Source organism: Pristiophorus japonicus, chromosome 7 (assembly GCF_044704955.1).
Source record: "Pristiophorus japonicus isolate sPriJap1 chromosome 7, sPriJap1.hap1, whole genome shotgun sequence".
Taxonomy (NCBI): domain Eukaryota; kingdom Metazoa; phylum Chordata; class Chondrichthyes; family Pristiophoridae; genus Pristiophorus; species Pristiophorus japonicus.
The window spans coordinates 150,768,751-150,792,258 of NC_091983.1; the positions used below are offsets into that span (position 1 = coordinate 150,768,751).

At 38.5% G+C, this 23,508-nt stretch overlaps 1 protein-coding gene across 3 annotated transcripts in view; it reads right to left on the reverse strand.

The window, feature by feature from the left end:
• Window positions 1-437: 437 nt before the first annotated feature.
• fbxl4 (F-box and leucine-rich repeat protein 4) overlaps window positions 438-23,508 on the reverse strand; it is a 157,331-nt gene continuing 134,260 nt past the window's right edge. The window contains exon 8 of one of the 3 annotated variants that reach the window (XM_070885407.1): window positions 438-475. In XM_070885407.1, the coding sequence (XP_070741508.1) occupies window positions 456-475 (20 nt within the window). In that variant the 3' untranslated portion in view covers window positions 438-455. Of the gene's footprint in view, window positions 476-10,949; window positions 11,469-13,928; window positions 15,804-23,508 lie in introns of those variants that run through there. The other 2 variants (XM_070885410.1, XM_070885406.1) reach the window with 2 other exon arrangements.

The following is a 23,508-nucleotide window of genomic DNA, read 5'->3' on the forward strand; positions in this document are numbered from 1 at the left end:
AAACTTTTTTTAAAAACCGCATCCTTATCATTATCCTACATTACAAGAGTGACTACACTTCAAAAGTACTCCATTGGTGGCAATGCGCCTCCTGAGGTCGCCGAAGCTGCTAAATAAATACAAGTCTTTCGTTGTTTATAAGTTCTAAGAGCGTGGACCCAGGCACCTGTCCGCACCGATGTTCCGGAAGCCTGTCACATTCTTGAATTTGTTTATTTTGGTCTCTGCATTGAAAATCAAAGAACTCCCAGTGCAGGCGGAGGAACACGGAAACTGTGAACAGTCACATTCTGTAATGCGCTCCTTTTGTTGTCGAAGTATTTTGTTATATCTATTTGTTTAATACGATCGTAAGAAATAGGAGCAGGACTAGGCCATACAGCCTCTCGAGCCTGCTCGACCATTCAATAAGATCATGGCTGATCTTCTACATCAATTCTACCTTCCCGTCCTCATTACGCTCTACTCACGTTGCCTGAAAATGCAAAATAAAAGAGCTGAACTAGCACAAAATCAATGTTACAAAAGCGAAATAGATCTAAAAAATAAATCTTGAAAAATACATTTAAATTAAAAAATAATTCCAAGAAGGCAGTTTCACACAGGTGCTTCTGCCAGCAGTGTGAAACACACACACAGATTCCTGAATTAATCAAACACCCAACTTTCAACTAGTTATTGCTGTCTTTAAATTTCTCAACCACCAATATTCACGAGAAAGAATACGTTTAGGATGGGAACACTTTGATCTGTGCGATTGCAAAGTTCAAACTCTATCGTCAATGGGATGAAAGAAAATATGTCACTTTGACAGCGCAGGGGAAAATCCTGCATTGAACAGAAAAATGTAGCCTTTTATAGGCAAATTGTCTTGGTTTTATTTAAGGTCTGTAATATACTATTAGTGCAAGTAAACTTTTCCCAGAATTTCTCTTCAGCCATTCAAAGAGCGTGTCACCCAATGGCAATATACTCAAATTTGAATATAACGTTTGAGTATATACATGCTAATAACTTTGACACAGCACAATAGATTGTGTCTGCTGGAAAATACTAAACGTCAAGTTCCAGGTGTTTTTTTTTGACAGCCTGACAATAGTTGCAGTGCAGACAGGTATAGATGGTTCAGACCCAGCGATGAATGTAACTTTTTCTGCAAATATTGAATCATTACAATTTGATTTCGGCCATTACCTCCGTTATTACCAACCTCAGATCCGAGCAGGTTATTTCATAATTTAATAATGCTTTTGATTTACAAAATTAGTCTAAATTCTACTGCAGCCCCAAATCTGTTGTCCACATCAATCGTAAAATAGATTAAACTAAAATGTTTATTAGAAAGCTGCAAGATCAATTTTTATTTATGCAGAAACATAGCACCTTCCAAGTACATTTTAATTCAATGTTATCAGATTCCATAGTAAATATTTTAGGCAAAACAGATACTACAGTTTCTAGAATCTCCATTTAAGAAATACAATTCACAAATGCAGGTCAAAATGTTAATACTTTACCATCAATAACTTAATTCAGGAATGTTGGAAACTAGTTCACCACGCCCTTGGACTTAACGCACACACATATACAAACTGATACTGACTTTATCGAGAATAACGTTATGCAATGATTGTGAAAATCATTGTGAAGATTTGTTTATACGGACAGGAAATGGGCCATGTACATACAAAGACTGTGACAATCCTGTAGCCCAGTTTCAAGGTTTTAAACACATATTCCAATCATTTAATCTTCAGTTTAAATCATTAGGAAGCAATATTTTGCAATGCAAAGTCTTATCATTTACGTTAAGAAGCATACTGTTAAGCTAAAGCTTTAACTGAACAGTCCCATCACAATAATGTTTCACCTGGCACTCAATTGGTCTTAGGAGGACAGTATTCGTTCTATGCCTGTTATGTAAACACAGCAAACTATGTTAATTTCCATAATTTCTTCACAGGTTCTGCTGAAAGACATGAAACAAACTGGTCCTATGTAACGATATCCAGAGGCACTGTCCAGATTTAACCGATGTTCATGTTACAACAGGCACTGTGAGGCTGGAGCATTGCACAGTGCAGGTATATTTCTTAAGATCAATACTTGCGACGAGGAAGCGAGTTGCATAATTACTGGCTATTACAGTAATTCACTTTTAACTAGCTAGTTGTTTAATGTGCATATATTTGCAGTATATTTAAACATCTTTTAAAAACCGAAAAATTGACGAGAGCATCTGTGGAGAGAGAAACAGAGTTAACGTTTCAGGTCGATGACCCTTCGTCAGAACTGGGAAAAGTTAGAGCTGTAACAGGGTTTTTTTAAGCAAGTGTAGGGGCATGGAAAGGGGGAGGGGACCATAGATGCTGCCTGAACTGCTGAGTATTTCCAGCATTTTCGGTTTTTATTTCTCCTTTCACACTGAGCAAGGTGGGATAACCAGCAACCCCCAGATCATTGGAACCGACTGCACACAGATCAATTAAATATCCCATTATGCAACCTAATTGGGTATATACAGCAAGAACAAACACATAATGGATTTGGTTGAGTGTGATACAGATAACTGTAGTAGACTTGATCTCCTGTAGTGTCATGCCCAATATGACTGGACTAAGGAATAAGTTCAGAAGATGTTCAAGTGGGAGTCAATTTTGCTGCATCCTCTAATCTTGGGCCAACAATACGACTACACTGGTGTGAGGTAGGTACAATGGAAAATGTTCAATTCTCTCTTTCACAGGCACTTGTTGGTTAATAATATGGCAGTTGAAGCCCAAATAGCTCCTTATTCATCAAACATAAATCGAAACAAGCTTAGCATGCCCAGAGAAAATAATATAGAAAACAACTGTAAAATCAACTCAGCCTCCAGAAAATGAGAGAGCCATAACAACCCCAAATCACACTAATTACAAAAACATTGAATGGTGAATATCAAAGTTATTCCACAGGGGGAAAGAGATATACAAACTATGTGCAATATGTTTCAATTGACTTTCATGATAACACGCAAAATGGGACAAGTCCGCGCCACAATGGGGACTGAAGACCATTCAAAAGAACACAATTGAACCTGGAACAGCGGGTGAGAATACATGCTAAATCTCAATCTATAGAATATATGTCCATTTTCCAGCTAATCAACTCAACCCAAAAATTGTACAGGCAATTGGGAATGCTAAACCAGTTTGACAAAAGATAGCATTGCAACAAGATTAGTCTGATCTGCACATACCAACAATTCCATATGAAATGTAAATTTTTCTGATCCAATTCCAAAAGGGTGGGCCAGAGAGTATGAACTAGGAGAATTTCAAATAAAGTGAGTAATATCAACTTTAGTACACTCAGGCAGCTATGGGAGAACATGCAAACATATGAAAAAGACCATTAGGCCCATCAGTTCGCTCATCCAGATGCAGTGCAACCATACACACCATTGACCCACCAAGCAATCACCTGGAAGATGCAAAAATAAAAAAAACATTCCTGTAGCCAGTGCAGGCAAAAACTCTGGGAGATTCCTCTCTGACTTCGTAAGGCAACCAATCAAGACTCCAGTAGCTCATAACTCCTCATAATCCCAACTGACTAGTAGCTCACTCTCTGCAACTGAAAATGTTCTAACGGCCTGTAGTGAATCTACAGAGAAAGAGAAATTTAGCCCATCTATTCATGTATCCTACTAAGTATGGACAGCATCTGTGGAGAGAGAAACAGAGTTAACATTTCAGGTCGATGAATTTTCACCTTTCTGATGAAATGTCATCAACCTGAAACATTAACTGTTTCTCTCTTCATAGATGCTGCCTGACTTGCTGAGTATGTCCAGCATATTCTGTTTTTATTTCAGATTTCCAGCATCCTCTATGTTTTCCTTTTCTGCTAAGTAGGGGTTTTAGTTAGCATAGTAAAAATGACTCAGATCTGCACCCCCAAATACCAATGCCTGATGCAGTCCAATAAAGTGACTAAAATGCTCAACCTGGATATTTATCCAAGCCATTTTCATTTGATTTGACCTTATAAATATTCCCATTTTCAGTTGACTGGAAGCAACATTTTCTCAAAAAATAGCCAGAACAGTGATGTAAACTTGGATAATATGCTGGACTATAGTGTAGGGGTAGAAAGTATGCGCACTGAAATAAAGAAATGCATGCCAGTGAAAGCATCCAGCAAGCACTTCAAACTGCAAAACATACCTTGAACTATCCTGCTAGCAGTCGGTAAAACCATTTGGATACAACTGTATGCAAGGACCCCACCATGTACATGGAGCTTGTTAAGCACTGAAAAGATGGAAGTGGATTTGTTGGTTCAATTTCCAACAGTTTGATAGTAAAATCTTTATATATTTTTAGCTAAAGATGTATTCTGATTGTTTCATATTTGCAAACTCAGAAAACACAAGGTAACCCTTGCATATTTGTCAAGTTGAAGTAAGCAACTCAAATCTAGCTGCAATTGGGATTTCTGAATCAAAAATTAGCATTCAAACTCTGGATTTTCTTAAATAGTTCAATTCTGTTCAAAGTTAGAATAATCAGAAAAACAATTAACTTAGAATTGATTGGCGAGTGACTGGGTAACACTGTGGGTTACAAAACTGTCCTCCCATCAGGAAATCCACATTTGAATCTAATTGGTTACGAAGTTGAAGGCACTTTGAATTTTTGCAACCAATATGAGACCATTTTCAAGTTCACATTTGAAGGTGAGCTACGCGTTAACACACACTTGCAGAGTACCTGAGAGCCAAGTGGTGCGGACTCGGCAGCATAACTCATTCCTACCGGCTGTACCACTCGAAAGTAGCTACCAATGTCACGCAAGCACCCGCAGTAAAAACAGACGACAACCTGGGAATATTTGATGTTGGTGCTAAAAACGAAAGATATGTTTAATTTTATTAAAATAACACAAGTACAAGTTTTAGCTAAGGAAAAATGTGCTTCTCGTTTAGAAATATTTTCCAGCATGTTTGTTTATTGAGCATGTAAAATGGTATAACTCATAATTATGCTATAGTGCAGGAATATCAGAAATAATGCTTAATACAAGATTTAATCTTTGACAATGCCCGCGATTTGAAAATGTATGCATACATTTAATTACAAACAATCTGAGGCAAGGTTAACCTTGTAGGTTACAATGTCACTTTTGAAAAATGGGCCTTTGCCACTCACACTGATGTTCTTCACAACAGCCCCAAATGAGGAATATTTTGTTGCACTCTATAGAAACTGGACAAAGCACTATTTCAAATGTCATAATCCGAATTTATTTTCATCCACATACAAATAGAAGCAAACAGCATTTAAATGCGGCAACACTACAGTTGTTTACGCATTCATCAAGTTAATTTGACGAGCAGACCTAGATGTTCAATCCTCCCACCTCCCTATTAGTGGCACCCCATTCACAATTTAGCATCATGACCTGATTACAAAATAACAGATTGTGTCCAAATATGATAATTTATAAAAACATATATTTCCGCTTTATTTCAAATTTCAAGTCGCCATCAATTTTAGTGTAGTCTAATTGGACGCAGGATTAAAACAATAAAAATAGCCTTCATTAGAAACTTACTTGCCAATCCGTCATCACGAGAAGTTTTTATTACCCAGTCTGCTCAACTCAAAAGCAGGGTGATCAGAACAATTTGTTGAAACTAGCCTTTCACCGTAACAATAGAAAGAGAATTTATCGAGATAGTTATGTAAACAGCAATGTGCAATATTTGCCACCTGACGATGTTTGTTATTGTTTTCAAAGTAAAGAAAATTGAAGTAGAAGGACTGTGTTTGCTTACAAGAATACTGGACTTGGGTCTCCAAATTTGGTAAGCAAGTCCCAGCTAGCTACTAACAGAAACCACCACTAACCCCACTTTAGCTTTCTTTCAGTACATCTCTCCAAAGAAACGGAAGCACTGCTCTAGAAATATCATGAGTTTTCACGGTAGCATGTAAGCACAGTAAGGAAATAACTCCCATTGCAGCTGAGAGCAGAAAACTGTCTATTGTTAAGTCGTATTATGGTTATTCAATATTGTTGGTCGGGCTTCTTGCTATAAAAGTGGGTGTTTTTTCCCCCCAAAATTGAATGCGAATGAGCAAAATTCAAGAGGCACTTCGATTTAACCGAGACAACAAGTTTCAAAGTGCTCAATCAACTAATTGCTTTTCTGCCAGATCTTACCAGCAGAATCCTGCTGAATCAGACATAGCATTATCAACCTTCCGTCCTTTTACATGAGCCTTTGGGTAGTTTTGCAGGAATTCTACTGGTGATGTTCGAAACAACTTTGTTGTAGGTATGAGAGAAGATTTTTGGACTATGTAATAACGTTCTGACTAATGAATTGACGTTTCCCTCCGCATTTCTCATCAGAACCTCCGCTTTCTCCCAGCTACCGTGGGTTTGAAATTACGACTTCAACTATAAACGAGTACTACAACTATAAAAGCAAAATACTGCCGATACTGGAATCTGAAATAAAAACAGAAAATGCTGGAAATCTCAGCAGGTCAGGCAGCATCTGGGGAAAGAAACGTCAACTCTGTTTCTCGCCACAGATGCTGCCTGGCCTGCTGAGATTTCCAGCAGTTTTGGTTTCTACTCCCACTAATATCGGTGACAAGTGGGTTTGGTTTGCAGGGACATTGCAGTTATAGTGTAAATGGATTATAAATCCGGTGTCAGGGCCTAACCTGATTCCCTAACCAAGTGAGTGAGACTCCATAAAAGAGGGGCCTCTAAATATACAAATTCATGTCAGGATTAAAAGGTGATAGGGGCTCATTAAATTCCTAAGCACTGTGTAAACTAATTTTGATGTTACACTCTGTGCGGTGTCAAATCCAAGCAGCGTCAAACTCAGAGTCCACCCTCTTCGCTCCTGAGTTGGGTTGGGCCCTGCCTCTGGATGTACACTGTAAGCTTAGCATCATCAGCATGAAGCAAAACATGCTTTGCATTGCTGCTGAACTTGTAGGATAAATTCCACCATGCAATGACAATTCACTGTAGTACAGCACCAAGAACTACCTTGCTGGAGGTGCTGTCCTTTGGATAAAACTTTAAACCAAGCGCTATCTGCCTATTGCAATAGTTCAGATGCATGTTCAAGATCCCATGGTGGTTTTCGAAGAGTGCCAGATGTAAAGCATGTTCGTGGGGTCTGGTTGGCACAAAATGGCTGATACATTTTACCTATACAAAGTTTAGAACTTTAAACTGGGTTATTGCACGTGCAGTGCTTGGAGATGTTTTGGAAGACGTGGTAAGGCACTAATGCAATTCTTCAAAATTATTTTCTAAACAAACCAAATCTACGACAGCTGCCGACATGAACTCATATCCTTGTGGTCACCAAAATAACTGACACCATCGTTTTGTTACCAAATGTCGAATTCATACCAGCAAGTCCTCATTTACTTTTAAAATCTGGTAGAAATCGATCAAATCCAAATTGGCTATGGACAGCACATTGATTTTCTTTCGATTCCAATACTTTGTTCATTTGTCCCAAAATCTGGTGCCCCAGTGAGGCTTTTATTAAAATCGTGTTTCTTTGTAACTGGGACATGAATTGATCACATCAGTTTTACTTTTAATTATACAGGAAGCCCTCTTTCTCCACTCAACAACACGCACACACACACACAACTCAGAATAAGCCAACAGTTGTTAAATTTGACTGGGTGTTCTAGGGATACAAATGGAGATAATTATATCTATTTGAGGAGGGAAATACTGTTCCATTTAAAAGCTTAAAAAACAGAACCTGGGAGAAATAGACTTACTGTATAAAACAGCAAAATGCCATGTGACAGCTTAGAATAATTTGCTTTTCAGGAACATTAACATTCTCTATCAGAATTTTCCATCTCATCTTTGGATTTCGCTCTTACCTTTCCCCCACTCTTCTATCACAGTGTGAAGTGCATTCCTTGCTGTCCCAGTTTATTCAAAAACTTCGCGTCCAAACTTTTCCTTTGTGAGCTTATCCACTGGGCCTTCCGTTTTTTTGTTGTTGAGAATTTCTCCTCGCCACTCTATAATATTAACCTTGATTGGCTATATAGATATATTTCTGGTTTTGCTGCTCCGTTTTCGTTTTGTTTTCTAACCATGCGGTTCATAAAATTAAATGTCTGGAATTCAACTGGCAGATCCGCGTATGCTAGTTTGTTTAAGCATTAGGAATTGTAGTCTAATTTGGATTCAGCTGACTGGTTTAGTTGACAAACGCATTGGAAACACCTGTGAGAAATCAGCTGGCTGGTTTGTATGTGTTAGAAGCACCAGAAGGCCTTTCAATGGTAGGAGACAATGGCCAGTTTGTGAATTCACTGCCACTGCCATTTAGTGTTCTGTGGGAATTGTAATCTCATTTGGGTTGCACATTGGAGTTCAACAGATGGATTCCAAATATGAAGGTTAGCTGTCCAGGTAGGGGTTGTGAAAAATTTGGGTGGGTGAGAAGCATGTACAATGAGTCCAGGATGTTCAAAGGTCCAACAGTTTGTATCACATTGCTTACTGTCAGCTGTGGCTCAGTTGGTAGCACTTGCGCCTTTGAGTCGGAAGATTCAAGTCCCACTCCAGGGTCTTGAGCACAAAAATCTACTGGCACTCCAGTGCAGAACTGAGCGCTGCACTGTTGGAGGTGCTGTCTTTCGGATGAGACATTAAACGGAGGTCCCGTCTGCTTTCTCAAGTGGACATAAAAGATCCCCAAGCACAATTTTGAAGAGCAGCGGAGTAATCCCTGGTGTCCTGGCCAATATTTATCCCTCAATCAACATCACTAAAACAGATTATCTGGTCTTTATCACATTGCTGTTTGTGGGATCTTGCTGTGTGCAAATTGGTTGCCGCATTTCCCATATTACAACAGTGACTGCACTCCAAAAGTACTTCATTGACTGTAAAGCGCTCTGAGACGTCCAGTGGTCATGAAAGGCTATCGAAATATAAGTCTTTTTTTTTAATTGAGGGTGGAGGTGAGTGAAGTGAAAGGACTTCTTGGAACAGAGTTTGTGGGCAAGTTTACTTTATTGTAAATCTTAAAAAATAAAATTTAGCACAGAACCAACATTGAGGAGTATATAATGAAGTAAGTTCAGAACTATTAAAGAAATCACTTTGCTGTATTAGGATTTGATAAAATGGGTTGCTGCACTCTATGATGAACCAATTATAAAGAACAGCAAGAAAATAGAAATGGCTAAATATAGACAAAACTTAATGTCATAACAGAGCAGACAGATTCAGCATAAACATTTAAAAAAAATGATTTTGGGCTGGAAATTGGCCAGCCTTCCACCTGATTTTTCGGCGATATTTTGCCATTTTTGGCGGAAGAAGATGATCAGGTAAATTGGCCAAAGTCTTGCACCGGTGGTTTTGAAATACCACTGAAAAGCGGACCGCCATCGTACAAGACAAAAAAAAGCAATATCACTTTAAATTGGCCGTTCGGCGCATCCGTACTCTGGGAGAACCCCCCGCCCCCAGAGAAAAGCCTGCATTGCAGCCCCAGAAACAGCGGTAAGTATGAAGACCCGCAAAAATAAGTAAGTTAAAGCTTTTATTTTAAAATTATTTTTCAGTAATTTGCTGGATAAGTGTCGTGTTAATATTTTGTGTTTTTTTTTAGTGTTTTCCCCCCTCCCAGGGCCTGTCTTTTAGCAGTAATTGGCCTTGGACTAAAGTTGGCAAGGACCGTGGTCTCTGCTGCAAATCCTCGTGCAATGCCGATTTTTTTTACCGCTGGGTGCATTTTTTGGGGAGCAATTTTAGGCCTTTAAAAAATGGCGGTGTGATTAGCAGTATTTTTGACGAAAAATGCTGAAAAAATATCGCAATCACCAAAAGTCCAATTTCTACCCCTTAGTGTTAGTTCTTTATTGTAGTGACCTGGAGCTCACATTCTTGTCTTTGTTCATTGTAGTAGAAAAGTAAAAGTGAGTAGAAATTAGTATTCTACAACTTTTTATTGACCTCTATCTACCTTTTTGTTAAAATTAGCAAAGCCAGAAATGTTGGTTCATGGTTCATGATCACATCTCAAACATTCTCAAAACAATCTCAAAAAGCTGCTCTTTAGCAGTAGCCAGAAGATCCCAAGGATGGCCGTTTCTGCTCTGCTTTCTGGGGCTTGGCCCAGCCAGGTGGAAGGCCTGCACAGAGAATGCCGAGACATAGCTTGGGACAGAAAATTCAGATAGATGCGGGCTGCACAGGCACAGCATACATTAGGTGGTCCTTCCCAATGCTGAGGCAGGAAAATTGGACCTTAATGTTTTCAGAATGTGAGCAGGAATGTGCACATGCTCATAACGTTAAAACACATTGTAGCAAGACTAGAACGTGCTTAGAAGACCCAATGGACTGCCTGACCAATTTTAAAACCTGGCTTCACACTTTACTGTAGTTGTATTGCAGACAGTACTTGACTCCACAGTTATGATGGCACTTTCATGCCACTGAATGTCTGAAGCTCCTTTTGTATTGACAAGCAAGTACCAGTATGATTGCATCCTTGTATGCCTTTAGTTTTAAACCTATTTTAAAGCTTCTGAGCATGGTTGCTGTAAAATTTTGAATGCTACTTACTGGTGCATTCATTCAGAAGTTGAATAATTTTAAGATCCACTTTTCCAGTGTCTACCTATCTACATTTATTTTTAAAACTCTGTATTTAATGAAGTACATGGTTATTGCATTTAGTATCAGGCAGCATGAAGCTTTACAATCAAAGCCACAATTAATAATTACAACTGCAAAGCGGTGAGTGGAGAATTGTGAAATTGCACTCTTGGAATAGTAAATAGCACCCATATAATTAGATGATGGCATTGAAAAATTTTATTAACACAAGAAATATTTATAAAAATAATGACTTTGTTAAGCATCAAACACAAACTTTATTTTACATCAATAGTTATAGGGATGTACTGCATTGTAACAAGCCTTCAAAAATACACAATCAAAAAGTGACTACATTTGTTAACACGGTGCACAAGTCACTGTCAAAAAATTGCTCAACTGTATCTAGAAAACGCATTCACCGATATAGTGCAATCTAATATAAACTAAAAATTCAACAGAAAGCTGTATTTTAACTTTAAAAATGGTTAGAAAATCAACCTGGTGCGGTAACTTATGTAATCTTTAACATGAAGCATTTCTTCCTTCTTCAATTTTTCTTCACCTCTATGCACCGTTTCTTCAGCTGAGAGTGTAACAAAATAAACTGCCAAACCCTTGTATGATTTCCAACAACCGTGCAAATTCATGACTCATCCTGCTGTCCATCTGCTTTTGGTTGGACGAGATGGGCAGAAGTCTTCTCTGCTGAAATGCACCCTGTGGTCCTGTTAACATGTGTCTCACTGATTCTCCTGCAGTGTGTCACTCATCTTGGGAAGGCTTAGATCACAATGCTGTGAAGGAAATTTCTTAATTCCATCACTTTGCTACTAAGTTGCTCAGATATATCAGAACTGTGAAGAAATTACCTAAAGTACAAGAAGAGTTTTGGAATTCTGACAACAAATAAAAGCCTACAAAGTCTAAATCGGCAGTACAATTTGAGTCTTTTATTAATCTTTCTTCCCATTTTTCTTTTGGTGTTTACTTGGACACGAAAACACAACAATTCAGTGGATAATTGCATTGGTGCCAAGCTGCAATTCCAATACTTGGTTAAATCTAATGCTCAAACAATCCAGAGGATAGCTCTGGCCATGCTACCTCCCATCATCCACCTCCTTGTCAGATTTCCTTTCCTTCATCCAATTAGGAAAAGCAAATTTGTGAATTTCCAAGTCAAGAGTTTATTGGTCACATGTTGTTGTAGATAACAGAAACTTAAGACTGTGTTGGAATCTGTGAATGACCTGCTTCAACCTCAAGGATAGGCTATCAAATGGTACATAGTACCAACGCTACGAAAGTAACTGCCAAAACTATCCTCTCCCTCCTTTTGAAATGAGTAATTTCACTGGTTCATATAATAGACTGAATAAACAATAAAAAAATTACGGTCAACGATGTAACTTCGGACTGGTTTACTGTGCGTCCTGAGAGAGGAAGGGGAACAACATAAATGACATTTAAAATAAAGCTCAAGATTTTATAGTTTTGAACATTATAGGTTTCTTACGAGAACCAATTATGTGCCGGAATTAAAAATGTTTGCTCTTGCAGACATTTACCTTGGGGATTTACTTTTAAAAAGAACTCACTCCAAAAGCCTTCTTCAATGCAACAGAGATTTCACAACGATGGACAAATGAATAACATTTTCATAACACTGCTCTTGCTCCTAATAAAGAAGCACACAGCGTGTTCATTTCAATACCACAGATTGCTAAAGCATTTGCAGCATTAAAATCAGCATCCTGTTATATTGTAGATTGGTTATTCTTCCAGGCCACCCACTTTAAGACTTGCACACATCTTCCAAAAGGGGGAGAAACACATTAAGTTGATTAAGTAAAATTAATGCTAATTATTTGTACAGATCCAGAATTATAAACAAGGTTCATTTTTCTTAATGTAAATACCAGTCTAGGAAAATCGTCAACAATAGAGTATGTAGTACCTTGGCTTGGAGAACAGATTGCAGTCGAATACTCTACAATCTATACAGATTTCCAAAATACCGTACACTGCAGTAACATTTAAATAACACATTATTTTACAAAGTATTTCAAAACATGGAAACATGTTTTATGCAAAATGGACCTAGAAGACTGAATATCCATACTGGTTACTCCCATTAAAAGCAAGGTTAGTACAAAAAAAGTTAACATTTTGGGGACAAAACATAGCTTTCCTGCCCTTCTTCATTCCCATTGTTTTTAATGACAAATTATAAATCATTTTTGTGAAAATATCCTATCAGCACTATGTACAAATACCTATCAGCACTAAGTACATATTTACCAACAATGGGAAAAGGAAGTTTAAAAAAAAACAGTTTGATACATATATCTTAACTTTATCTACACATTTAAACCTGGTTTGAGAATTTAAGTTTGCTGGCAATTAAAAGATGTAATGTAATTGTCAATATTTACTCTCAATCACCACATTTAAAATCATTATAACGTGACTTTAGTTGGTCATCTAAATACCAATGCGCATGATTTTGAATTTCCCAGAAATTAATTTCAGTTCATTTCTTCATAAACCTGCAGATGCACTACCAGTCTTTTAATTCTCTTGTGTGAGCAGTATCAGACATTAAATATGCGGTGCACAATATCACATTGACACCAGCTGCGAGACAAGAAATAAACCCACCTAAACTAAAACAACACATGGATTGCAAACAAAACAGATATCAAGAAGTTATCTGAAATTAGATTATTGCCTTGTGTTCATTCAGAGGTATTCCTGATTCTGCATTTAAGTAATTGACTGTAACTTGAGGACTCCATGGAAAATTGGACAATTTACACCTGAGCATTATATAGGCGATCCGAGATTGGCCAAAACATATTAAATATTTCACATTTTTATCATTTATTGTGCAAATAAGCCCATATTCAACGAATACCTGGTCATTATTTTTAAAACAAATATACAGATGTGTAAATCTGCTAAGTAAATCCCTGATATAAGCTACTCTTTTAAAGTCTAAATTTGTTCCTGATTTAGCAAGTGCTATAGCAGTCAGGAACACATGCAAAACATATTTTCGAAAATGGGGATGGGAAAATTACAATAAAAACTATCTTCTTTCTAAATATTAGCTAACTAACTTCTAAAAGAACATTACAGCTCGTTTTAAGAACATATTTCATCATGTATTTAACTCAAATTCCTTATAGTCTAATTCTGCAACAGGTTTTATACCTGCATTAAAATAAAGAAAATTTAAACTTATTTATTATGAAGCACGAACAAAAAAAGTATCAAGCATAAAAATCAAAATCTGATTTCATAATACACCAATATTTAAAATGTAAACTAATCAACAGATGGAATACAAGGATCAACTGATCAATGCAGTTGGTTTAATTATAGTGTGATTGTTTTTACTTTAAGCTATGAACACACCTCGCACACACAATGCCAGTAATATTATGTAAAAAATCCAGGTAGATGACATACCCAATTAACTTTACTTAGACAGGGTCTTTATTCATTCAGTGCATCCCTAAAATACCCAATTAGAATTAAAATACATCAAACTTGAGAAGAGATACAAATCTCAATCTATAATGATACAAAATTTCAAACTCTTTTGCTATCCAACTTCATGTAACTTCCGAAATGGCTAAAGTGATTGTGCAACATACCACAAAAAAAATCAATCTATATGGCAAAGCTTGACAAATTGCTGAGTAGACAGATTTATAAGGTCTTAATTGAATAATGAACAGGCTCCAACACATTGTGTCACGATAGGAAAGTACAGCTACAAGCAGTATTAACTTTTTATTCCTGGCCAATGTAAGCTAAAACTCAGAACTAATGCATGTCAAATGTATTCAAAGTTGCAGGTAAACATGCTTCAATGTGGATTTATGTCCTTTAAACATAAATGAGTAATGGTATGGTTCAAACCTTTTACAAAAATGACAATTTATAAAATACGGGTGATTTACACGCCATATTTTATCGTAATTTTTTTTAATAACCAACTTTTTTCTAACTGCTCCATCCCACAGCATGGTTAAAATATTTTTGTACAAGGATAGTGTGATATGTGAAATATTGTATCAGTACGGTGAGTAATATCAGTGTAGTGACATTTCAGAGTTCCAAGATTTCCCTCATAAGTTGTGTAAACATCTGGCCATATACATCAAAACATCCCACCTTCAGCACTATAAAGTGCACTGAAAGTTTTAGCTTGTACTAGCAACTCCACTTTTGAGACATATGATTCCTCAGTGGGCAATGTAAATATCAAAATACAAAACAGATTTCTAATGCTAGCTTTCAAACAATGCACCCTTCCTCTGTCTAAACATCCTTTATATCAACTCTGATTTACACCCATTCCACTAAAGTGAGCTGCACAATAACAGAGGTTTAAAACCTTGTGGCATTTAAAAAACATGTTTGGGGAAGAAAAGTATTTCTTACCTATTTTGAAATTTTAATCATTGTTAGTAAAGCAATTTGTAGTAGAAATCCAGCTAAAGGGTCATCGACCTGAAACGTTAACTCTGTTTTTCTATCCACAGATGCTGCCTGACCCACTGTGATTTCCAGCATTTTCTGTTTTTATTTCAGATTCCAGCATCCGCAGTATTTTGCTTTTGTAAAGACAGATCTGTTGTTCATCCTACATTACCTTTAGGCTTACTGAGTTATTAGAAAGACATCTGTATGGTTCCTTGCAAACCTCCACTTTTACTCATTCACTCCATATTGTCATCAATAATTTAGTTGCTGGAGTCCAGATCCACTCTGCATGATTGCAACAATTACACCTTTTGGCACCTTCCCAGGACAAGGGACTGCAGTGGGAATAGTGCCAAATGGCGAAGGAATTAAGCTTCAAGTTAAGATTCATTTTGTTAAACCCCAGAAACCAAAACAGGACAAGAGAGCTGATTAATCATTTTGGGCAATGAGAAGCAGCAAGGTTGGTCACTGGGTGTAACTCTTCTTAATTGACACGTTCGGGTAGCTGGCACTGAGTTCTTGCACTACTCGACTATCAATCTGGGAGCAGAAGGAAACATCTAGCAGAGAGAGCTCCTTACAGAACTGTAACAGCTTCCGTAATGCCCCAGGGCTCACCATTCGTGTTCCTATAGGAAAATTCAGGAAGGAAAATAAGTCATAGGTTAAATAATCTCACAGAGATATTTAATATGCAAAAAAATAAGGCTAGTATAATGTTTAGAAGTAGTGTCTGTAACTACATATTGATTTCCTTCAATTGTAACCTTGTATTACAGTCCAATTTATTGGTGAGCAACTTAGTAATCAAGCATCCTGGTAACAACAGTGACAGAGAAATTAACTCCCAATGAGAGGTTATAGGAACAGGAGTGGGCCATTCAGCCCCTCGAGCATGTTCCGCCATTCAATTAGATCATGGCTGATCTGTATCTCAACTCCCAACTACCCGCCTTGGTTCTGTAACTCTTAATATCCTTGCCTAACAAAAGACCTATCCATATCAGTTTTTACATTTTCTATTGACTTAGCCTCAACAGCTTTTTGGGGGCGAGAGTTATGGATTTCTGCTAACCCTTGTGTGAAGAAGTGATTTCTGACATCACCCCTCAATGGCCTCTTGTTCTGGACTCCCTCACCAGAGGATAGAGAGAATTTCACTCTATCTACCCTATCAAATCCTTTAATCATCTTAAACACCTCAATTAGATCACCCCTTAATCTTCTCTACTCAAAAGAATACAAGACTAGTCTCGGAAACCTGCCCTCATAATTTAACCCTTTTAGCTTAAATTTTAATGTTGTTTAAAAGCCAGCAACAAATTCCATTCAGGGTCAACACTTAAATATTTCACTAATCACTAGCTGGCTCCTGGATCATGTACCTTGTGGTAGTGTCGCAATGAATATCAGTAAATACTGATAACCCTGTCTAACGTAAGCCTGCTGGCTGATCCTGCTTTCCAAACCTAAGATAAAGCAGCAGGATGCACATACAAAACTGTTCAGACCCTTTTGGATTAATTTTATACTTTAAGGATTCTCAATGTTAAAGTGTATTCTTTAAATCTGATTATACGACTAGAAATGGCAGAAACTGTCACAGCATGGTCTGTACGTCAGTGTTTAACAGAGCAATCTACAAACGTTAATACACACTTCATTCCATTTTCTCAAAACTTGTTAAATCACCTTCTTCCATCAGACTCTGGTGAAAGCCACCAGACTGTCTGAAAGCACTAACCTGTTTCCTGAGAATATTTCAAATACTACCGATTGATCTCCTGTGGCATTTCACACAGGGAGCCGAGGGCAAGTCCAGGCTTCAGGTAGTTGGGTTAGAGGCAGGAGGCTAATTGGACCCTGGGCATGCAGAGAGACTTCAGTCCACATTTTAAAGTCATAGATTCAGTACTTATTTTTCTATTTCAATTATAAATTCTTATCAGCATATTTATAATGGGAACTACCTATGTAAAATGGTTACAGTCTAATGACACCATCCCACCAGTGATAGCACTACAGCACCTTCACCTGAGGGATGTGCAATTACATCATGGCATAGCCAGGTTCCATTATAAATGTGGGCACAGGAATTCATACTGGTTGACAGGAAGTTGAAAGGAAGCACATGCATATGTAAGATTTTTAATATATTATATATATCAATGAACTCAGTCAAGGTAGAGAGACGAAGAAAGAAAGAAGAGAGAGAGAGGGAACGCACAATATAATTGGTCTCAGTGTTCCTTGGTGGGGAGAGTAAAAATAAAATCAGCCAGAGTTCCTGCTCCTGATTCTTATCTAGTGATCCCTGCTGGAGAATGTGGTCCTTAAGAGGAAGAACAGAATCAGGCTTAGTTATGATGCTCCTTACAATAAAATAGTCCATCAATACTTTCTACCCAGGCTCACAGATGAAGAACAGTCACTTGGGTGAGGTACTGGAGGGCTGCCACCAACAGAAGACAGAAAGAAGAGGAAAAATAATAAATCTGTGGAAAATGTACATACCAAGAACTTTCTGTGCTGCCAATCAAAGGAATCAAAGTATGTGCATCAGCTAAAATAGTTTGAAAGAAACTAGCTCATGATAATAGGTTCAAAATACTGGCTAGGCTTTAGTTACTGAGTTTGATGATATCTTAATCAAGATTGCTGATACGCTGGTGCTTATGGCCCCAAGTTTCCACATGATTTGCTCCTGATTTTTAGGAGCAACTGGTGGAGAACGGAGTATCTTCGAAATCGCAATTCTCCACATTTAAGTTTTCTGCAGTTCTAGTCAGGTAGAACAGTTTCACTTTTGAACAGAATTTTTTTTCAAAAGGGGGCGTGTCCGGCCACTGACGCCTGATTTGAAAGTTTCCACAGTGAAAACGTACTCCAAACTAACTTAGAATGGAGCAAGTGAAGATTTTTGTACGCTTGAAAAAACCTTGTCCACACATTAAAAAATCAGGCGCAGGTTACAAATTAGGCGTCGGGAACGAGGTGGAAGGGAAGTCATTAAATTCTACAATAAATCCTTAGTTATACTTATACAAATATTATACAAATAAATCCAACCTGAATAAAAATTTATAAGCAAAGAAAAGATTAAATAAACCATGTTCCTACCTGTGTGAAAGTGCTTCAGGCAGGCCTTTCAGGCAGCGGTTTGCCGTCGGGATCGACCGACGGCATGGGGAGGGAGAAAGCTGCAAGAAGCCTCAGTGCTTCAGGCAGCGGTTTGCCGTCGGGACCGACCGACGGCATGGGGAGGGAGAAAGCTGCAAGAAGCCTCAGTGCTGATCATGGAAGGGCAATGTGGTTTTATTAAAAAATGTTAAAAATTGAACAGCTACAAAGAATTTGAATAGTCTCAAACAAGTGCATGTGTCCCGTTTATCACAGTCTATCTTTAATTACAGAATGCACTCCCTCACACACAGAAATATCAAGAAAATTAAAATACAAGCCTTTGCAAGAGTTCAATAAACAAATTTTCACTTTTTCTGCAGCACTTTTTAAAATGGCCGAGTGCCAATGTTTACTTCAGACTGCGCGTGCGCGAACGCTCCAACGCGCACGCGCAGGGTTGCCGGCACCAAAAAAACTCATTTAAACTGTACCCGCCCCCTCCTACTTACAAAATCGGCGCGAGTGGTAGGCTCCGCCCCCTGTGCGCCACGCCAAGCAGACATCGAGCTGCAAGGCGCTTGAGAATACCGCGTTTTTTTTCAGGCGCCGTTTTCGGCGCGAAAAACGGACGCCCAGCTCGGAGGGGCACCTGTTTTGTCGCATGTGGAAACTTGGGGCCTATATGTCTAAGGTTCCTGCTGTCTTTATTTGAAGCTTCAGAAAAGAAAGGCAGTTGTCAAATTTAACATCCAGTAGTATTTTTTATTTTCAGTTTTCCAATTGAATGGATGTTTCTTGGTAAGTACAATTTTCCACACATGTATCATTTTGTTCTCCCCTCTCTTGCTGGTGTCTGGTTCCACAGGTGCCAGTTGCCTTCTGGGAGCTTGCCCAAGTGGCATATTTTCATGAGTACATCACAGTTAAGCCTGATGATGTTCTAAATAGATATCAGCACGCATATTTTCCAGCAGGGGTTACTAGATAGAGACGAAGTCTGGGAACCCTGCTGATTTTCCCTTGCTCTAGCTCAGAGGCACGGAGGACAATTGTACTGTCCCAATTGCTGCCCTGGCTAAGATCAGAGGATGACATTGGCAGTTTCTTTTCTCACCAGGCCATTGAGGGAACCCAACCACACATTTACAGCTGACATTTCACCCCAACAGATGAGCTCAGTTCACATCAGTGATGACTAGGTTTTACCGTCGGTTGATTATGGACACACCAAAAACTCAAGCCCAGTAGTGCTTTAGGAGAATGATTGCTGCTTGGAATCCAGAAAGGAAAACTATGCCAATCTTCAATCTCTCTGGCAGACAAGCAAACTGATGAGATTCATCACTGACATTGGCAGAGTGCATCTATTCTGATGAAATATCCGTCTGCTTAAGAGTTGTGGAGGGGGCTTTTACTTAGAGATTTGAGGGGAGTATGTTCTTTAGGTGGAAAATACCTGGAGGAGGTAGTATTTTCTGCTTCAAAGTTAAAACTGTTTTTGTTGCATTATATTCAGACTTAATAAATTATTTCATCAGATTTAAGAAAAGCACATCCTGGGAACTAACCATCCAACTGCACATCCATGAAAACCACTGAAATTTCTTTCCAATACCAAACTTAACAAATAATCTCATCTATCAGCTTCCAAGATTCTTTATTAAAGTGGGATACTGAGAAACTGTTGGGGCATTCTCTCATGACCAATGGCTCGGTTAACTCAGAAATGCAAGATGTAGGTTAAATGCTGTTTCCTTGTAAAATAAGTAATTGTAAACTGTAAAGATGGAAGAAACACTATGTAAATGAAATGGCTCTGAAACACGTTGGATACACTGAATAAGTAAGGATGTCCAAAATAAGCTGATGACAAATGGGATTTAGTGGTTTTACTTTCTTTCCATTTTATTAATAAATTACGCAGTACACCCTGCTTGACAGTTTTGGTAATGCTTGAATGCCCTGGAATATTGTTCACGAGAAACATAAAGGAGTAATGTTTAGTAAGAAAAGTAAGGGGAGAACCCAGGCCCATAATGTAGATCATCAGTGAGAAGATAAAAGTAAGCCAGGAAGGAATGTATAAAGACCTGCATTTATATAGCGCTTTCATGACCACCAGACATCTCAAAGCGTTTTACAGCCAATGAAGTACTTTTGGAGTGTAGTCACTGTTGTAATGTAGGAAATGCGGCAGCCAATTTGCGCACAAGCAAGCTCCCACAAACAGCAATTTGATAATGACCAGATAATCTGTTTTGTTTTGTTATGTTGATTGAGGGATAAATATTGGCCATGACACGTGGGATAACTCCCCTGCTCTTCTTCGAAATAATGCCATGAGATCTTTTACGTCTACCTGAGACGGCATCTTTGACAGTGCAGCACTCCCTCAGCACTGCACTGGAGTGATAGCCTAGATTTATGTGCTCAAGTTCCTGGAGTGTGCTACCCACTGAGCCACAGCTGACACTGTATATGTGATGCCTGGCTTTGGCTTTAAAAGTTTGAAAATTGTAGGATAAAGGAAAGATGATGATGTGTAGAGCTTTCAGATCATGAGAAAGAATGAGCTAGCCTCCAAGACAGTGCAACGAGTCTTGTTTTCATAAAGTGTGGACACAGGTAGGAGAGCAGGATGAGAGAAGATGAGGAAAGGGAAGAAAAATCCCTGTGAAATTGATTGAAGGTAGACTTGCAAAACAAGTTTTACAAGTGGGAGAGAACCACAAGTGAGGACGTTTCTATCATGCAATGCTTCTTAAACCTGATGACTTGCTGATTGTTGCCAAGTTCAAGGTTTCAATACCATAACCAAAAAGCACAGAATACTTTTCCACAGCTGCAAAAATGTATTCATCCCGTTAAGACCAATGACCCAAGTGAATGTAGTGGAATAACAATTAATGGATGGACAATCCACATCATCACATCAAATAACCTTTCAGTTGCCCTGCAATGAAATATGCACTTGTCTTTGGATAGACTATCAATATCTGTTGAGTAGCATCTTGCATTTAGATTACTGACAAGATAAAGCACAAGATGAAAATGGTGGTAAGCACATACAAAATGCAATGTTTCCCAAATGATTTCCTTTGTAACTTTTTTGTGAGTATATAATAATTTTAATTTAACAGTTCAATGTAATCATTGTAAAGTCTGAAATTTTATAATCAATTATCTTGCACTTTTCTTTAAATGTTTTACAAATTATCAACCATAAAAATATAAACACTGTTGGAGACTGCATTTGTATTCATAATTTTGCATGCTAAAAATATTCTGGTTTACTTGTCTATTTCTTAATGCCACAGACAATGCACGTTTAAAATTGCAACTAATAAATCTTAGAATCTGAAAGATAAAAAAAATATTCTATTTGGAGCAATATTGAGAAGCTGGTGTGTTTATTTCCCATCATCCGACACCTCAGATTGATTTCTAAAATCTTCTCCAGAAATACCTCTTCTGCCAGAGGGATTTTGAGAGTTTCTCTCTTTCTGGTAACAGTTTACTCTGTTAGCAGCTAAATATAAAAAATAACAGATTTTGCTGTTCATGAAAAATATTTGCAAAACCCCCACCTGTTAAATATGACAAGCACTATTCAATGATATTACAAATTATTAATTTTGAAAGATAGGCACATGAATAATTCAAATAATTTCCAATCCATTAAGCTCAAAGTTTACATTTTTCTTAAGGCAGAATCATAATTTGTGTCTTTATTTTACAAATCAAAATACTTGCTGCATTAAATTCTCACTGAAAGAGAATGAGAAAATAGATAAAATATAGATTACATACACACGCACACTCAAACTACCATTAGCACACATACAGACACATCAAACATCCTCACACTGGTATTAATACATGCACACAGACAGGCATATATACCGATCGCATATTACTATTAACGTGCACAGGCACACACAAACTAAACAAATGTGCTACTAACAAATTTACAGAAATAATTTACTGGATCTTTCATATTGCTGAACTGAAATAAAATAAAGTACATTATTATAACTGCAAATTATATTGAATTTTGTAACTATCTATTCATTTAGTTTTTTGGAAGTTGTGCGAACACTGAAGAACTTAAGTACAGGTACAGAATATTAACAACAAATGATTCAGAATTTGTCAGAGATATTTGTTGACAATGAATGATCTGTAACAAGGTGAGAAAATCTCAACATTAGGTGGCAGTTGTGAAAAATCTGAATTGTGTTAATTAGATAGTAAACAATTGAACACATATTGGTGTTTTAATGTGCCATGCCATTAAATGGCAGGATTTGGGTCGGTGTCTCAAAATAACAACCAAGCCATTTTCTTGATATTATGGGGCTGAAATTGCCCACCGTCCCAAACGAGTCGCACCTACCTTTTCGAACGGTTCCATCCGCCCCAATGCATGGGGCGGACACTGTAGAAGTTCAGATATTAGTGTTTTTCCCCCCACCCCGAGTGCGGCGGAATGGTCTCAACATCGGGGTGGAAGTGGGGGTCGGTCAGAGTGGCCGTCACTGGAGGGGCAGAAGAGGGGGCTGGGCAGAGTGACCAACGCTGCAAGCCATCAGCGCCACATCACAACGTTCCCTCCCTCATCAGTTAAAGTGGTGGGCCGCTGCGAACTTTGCAGCCACTTTAGTGGCAAACACTGGGCCCCCAAGAGGGATGCCAGGCTGCCTGTTGGCGGCCCGGCCGCGGGCATAATTGTTGGCCTGACCTGGCAGTTGGCCGACAGAACAAAATAACATGGCGTCGCCGGCAGTGCGGCCTCCCATTTAAGGGCAGCCGCACCACCAAGCCACAGACAGGGCACCGACAGCAAAAGCTGTCAGTGGCACTGACCGGTGGCGGGGTCGCTCCCATGGGGGAAATTCTGGGAAAGGGGCAATTTCCCACAGGGCAATTTCGGGAAGGGGTTGCTGCGGTCGGTAAGGGGTCGGCATGTGCATGCCGCGGCGGGAAAACAGGCGGAGCAGTCCCCTACACCGCTCCAAACCGGAGGAAGGGGAATTTGTTAAATGGCAGCCCCTCCGTGGAGACACGGCGGCCATTCCGCATGGACCTTTGGCCACCGCTTTCAGGTGGCCACGGGTCTTCTAGAAAGGGGCAATTTCGACCCCTAACTGTCCTATCAATGGGGAGAAGCCAGCTACAGGGCTAGGTGCTTATACAAAGAAGTAACAAAAT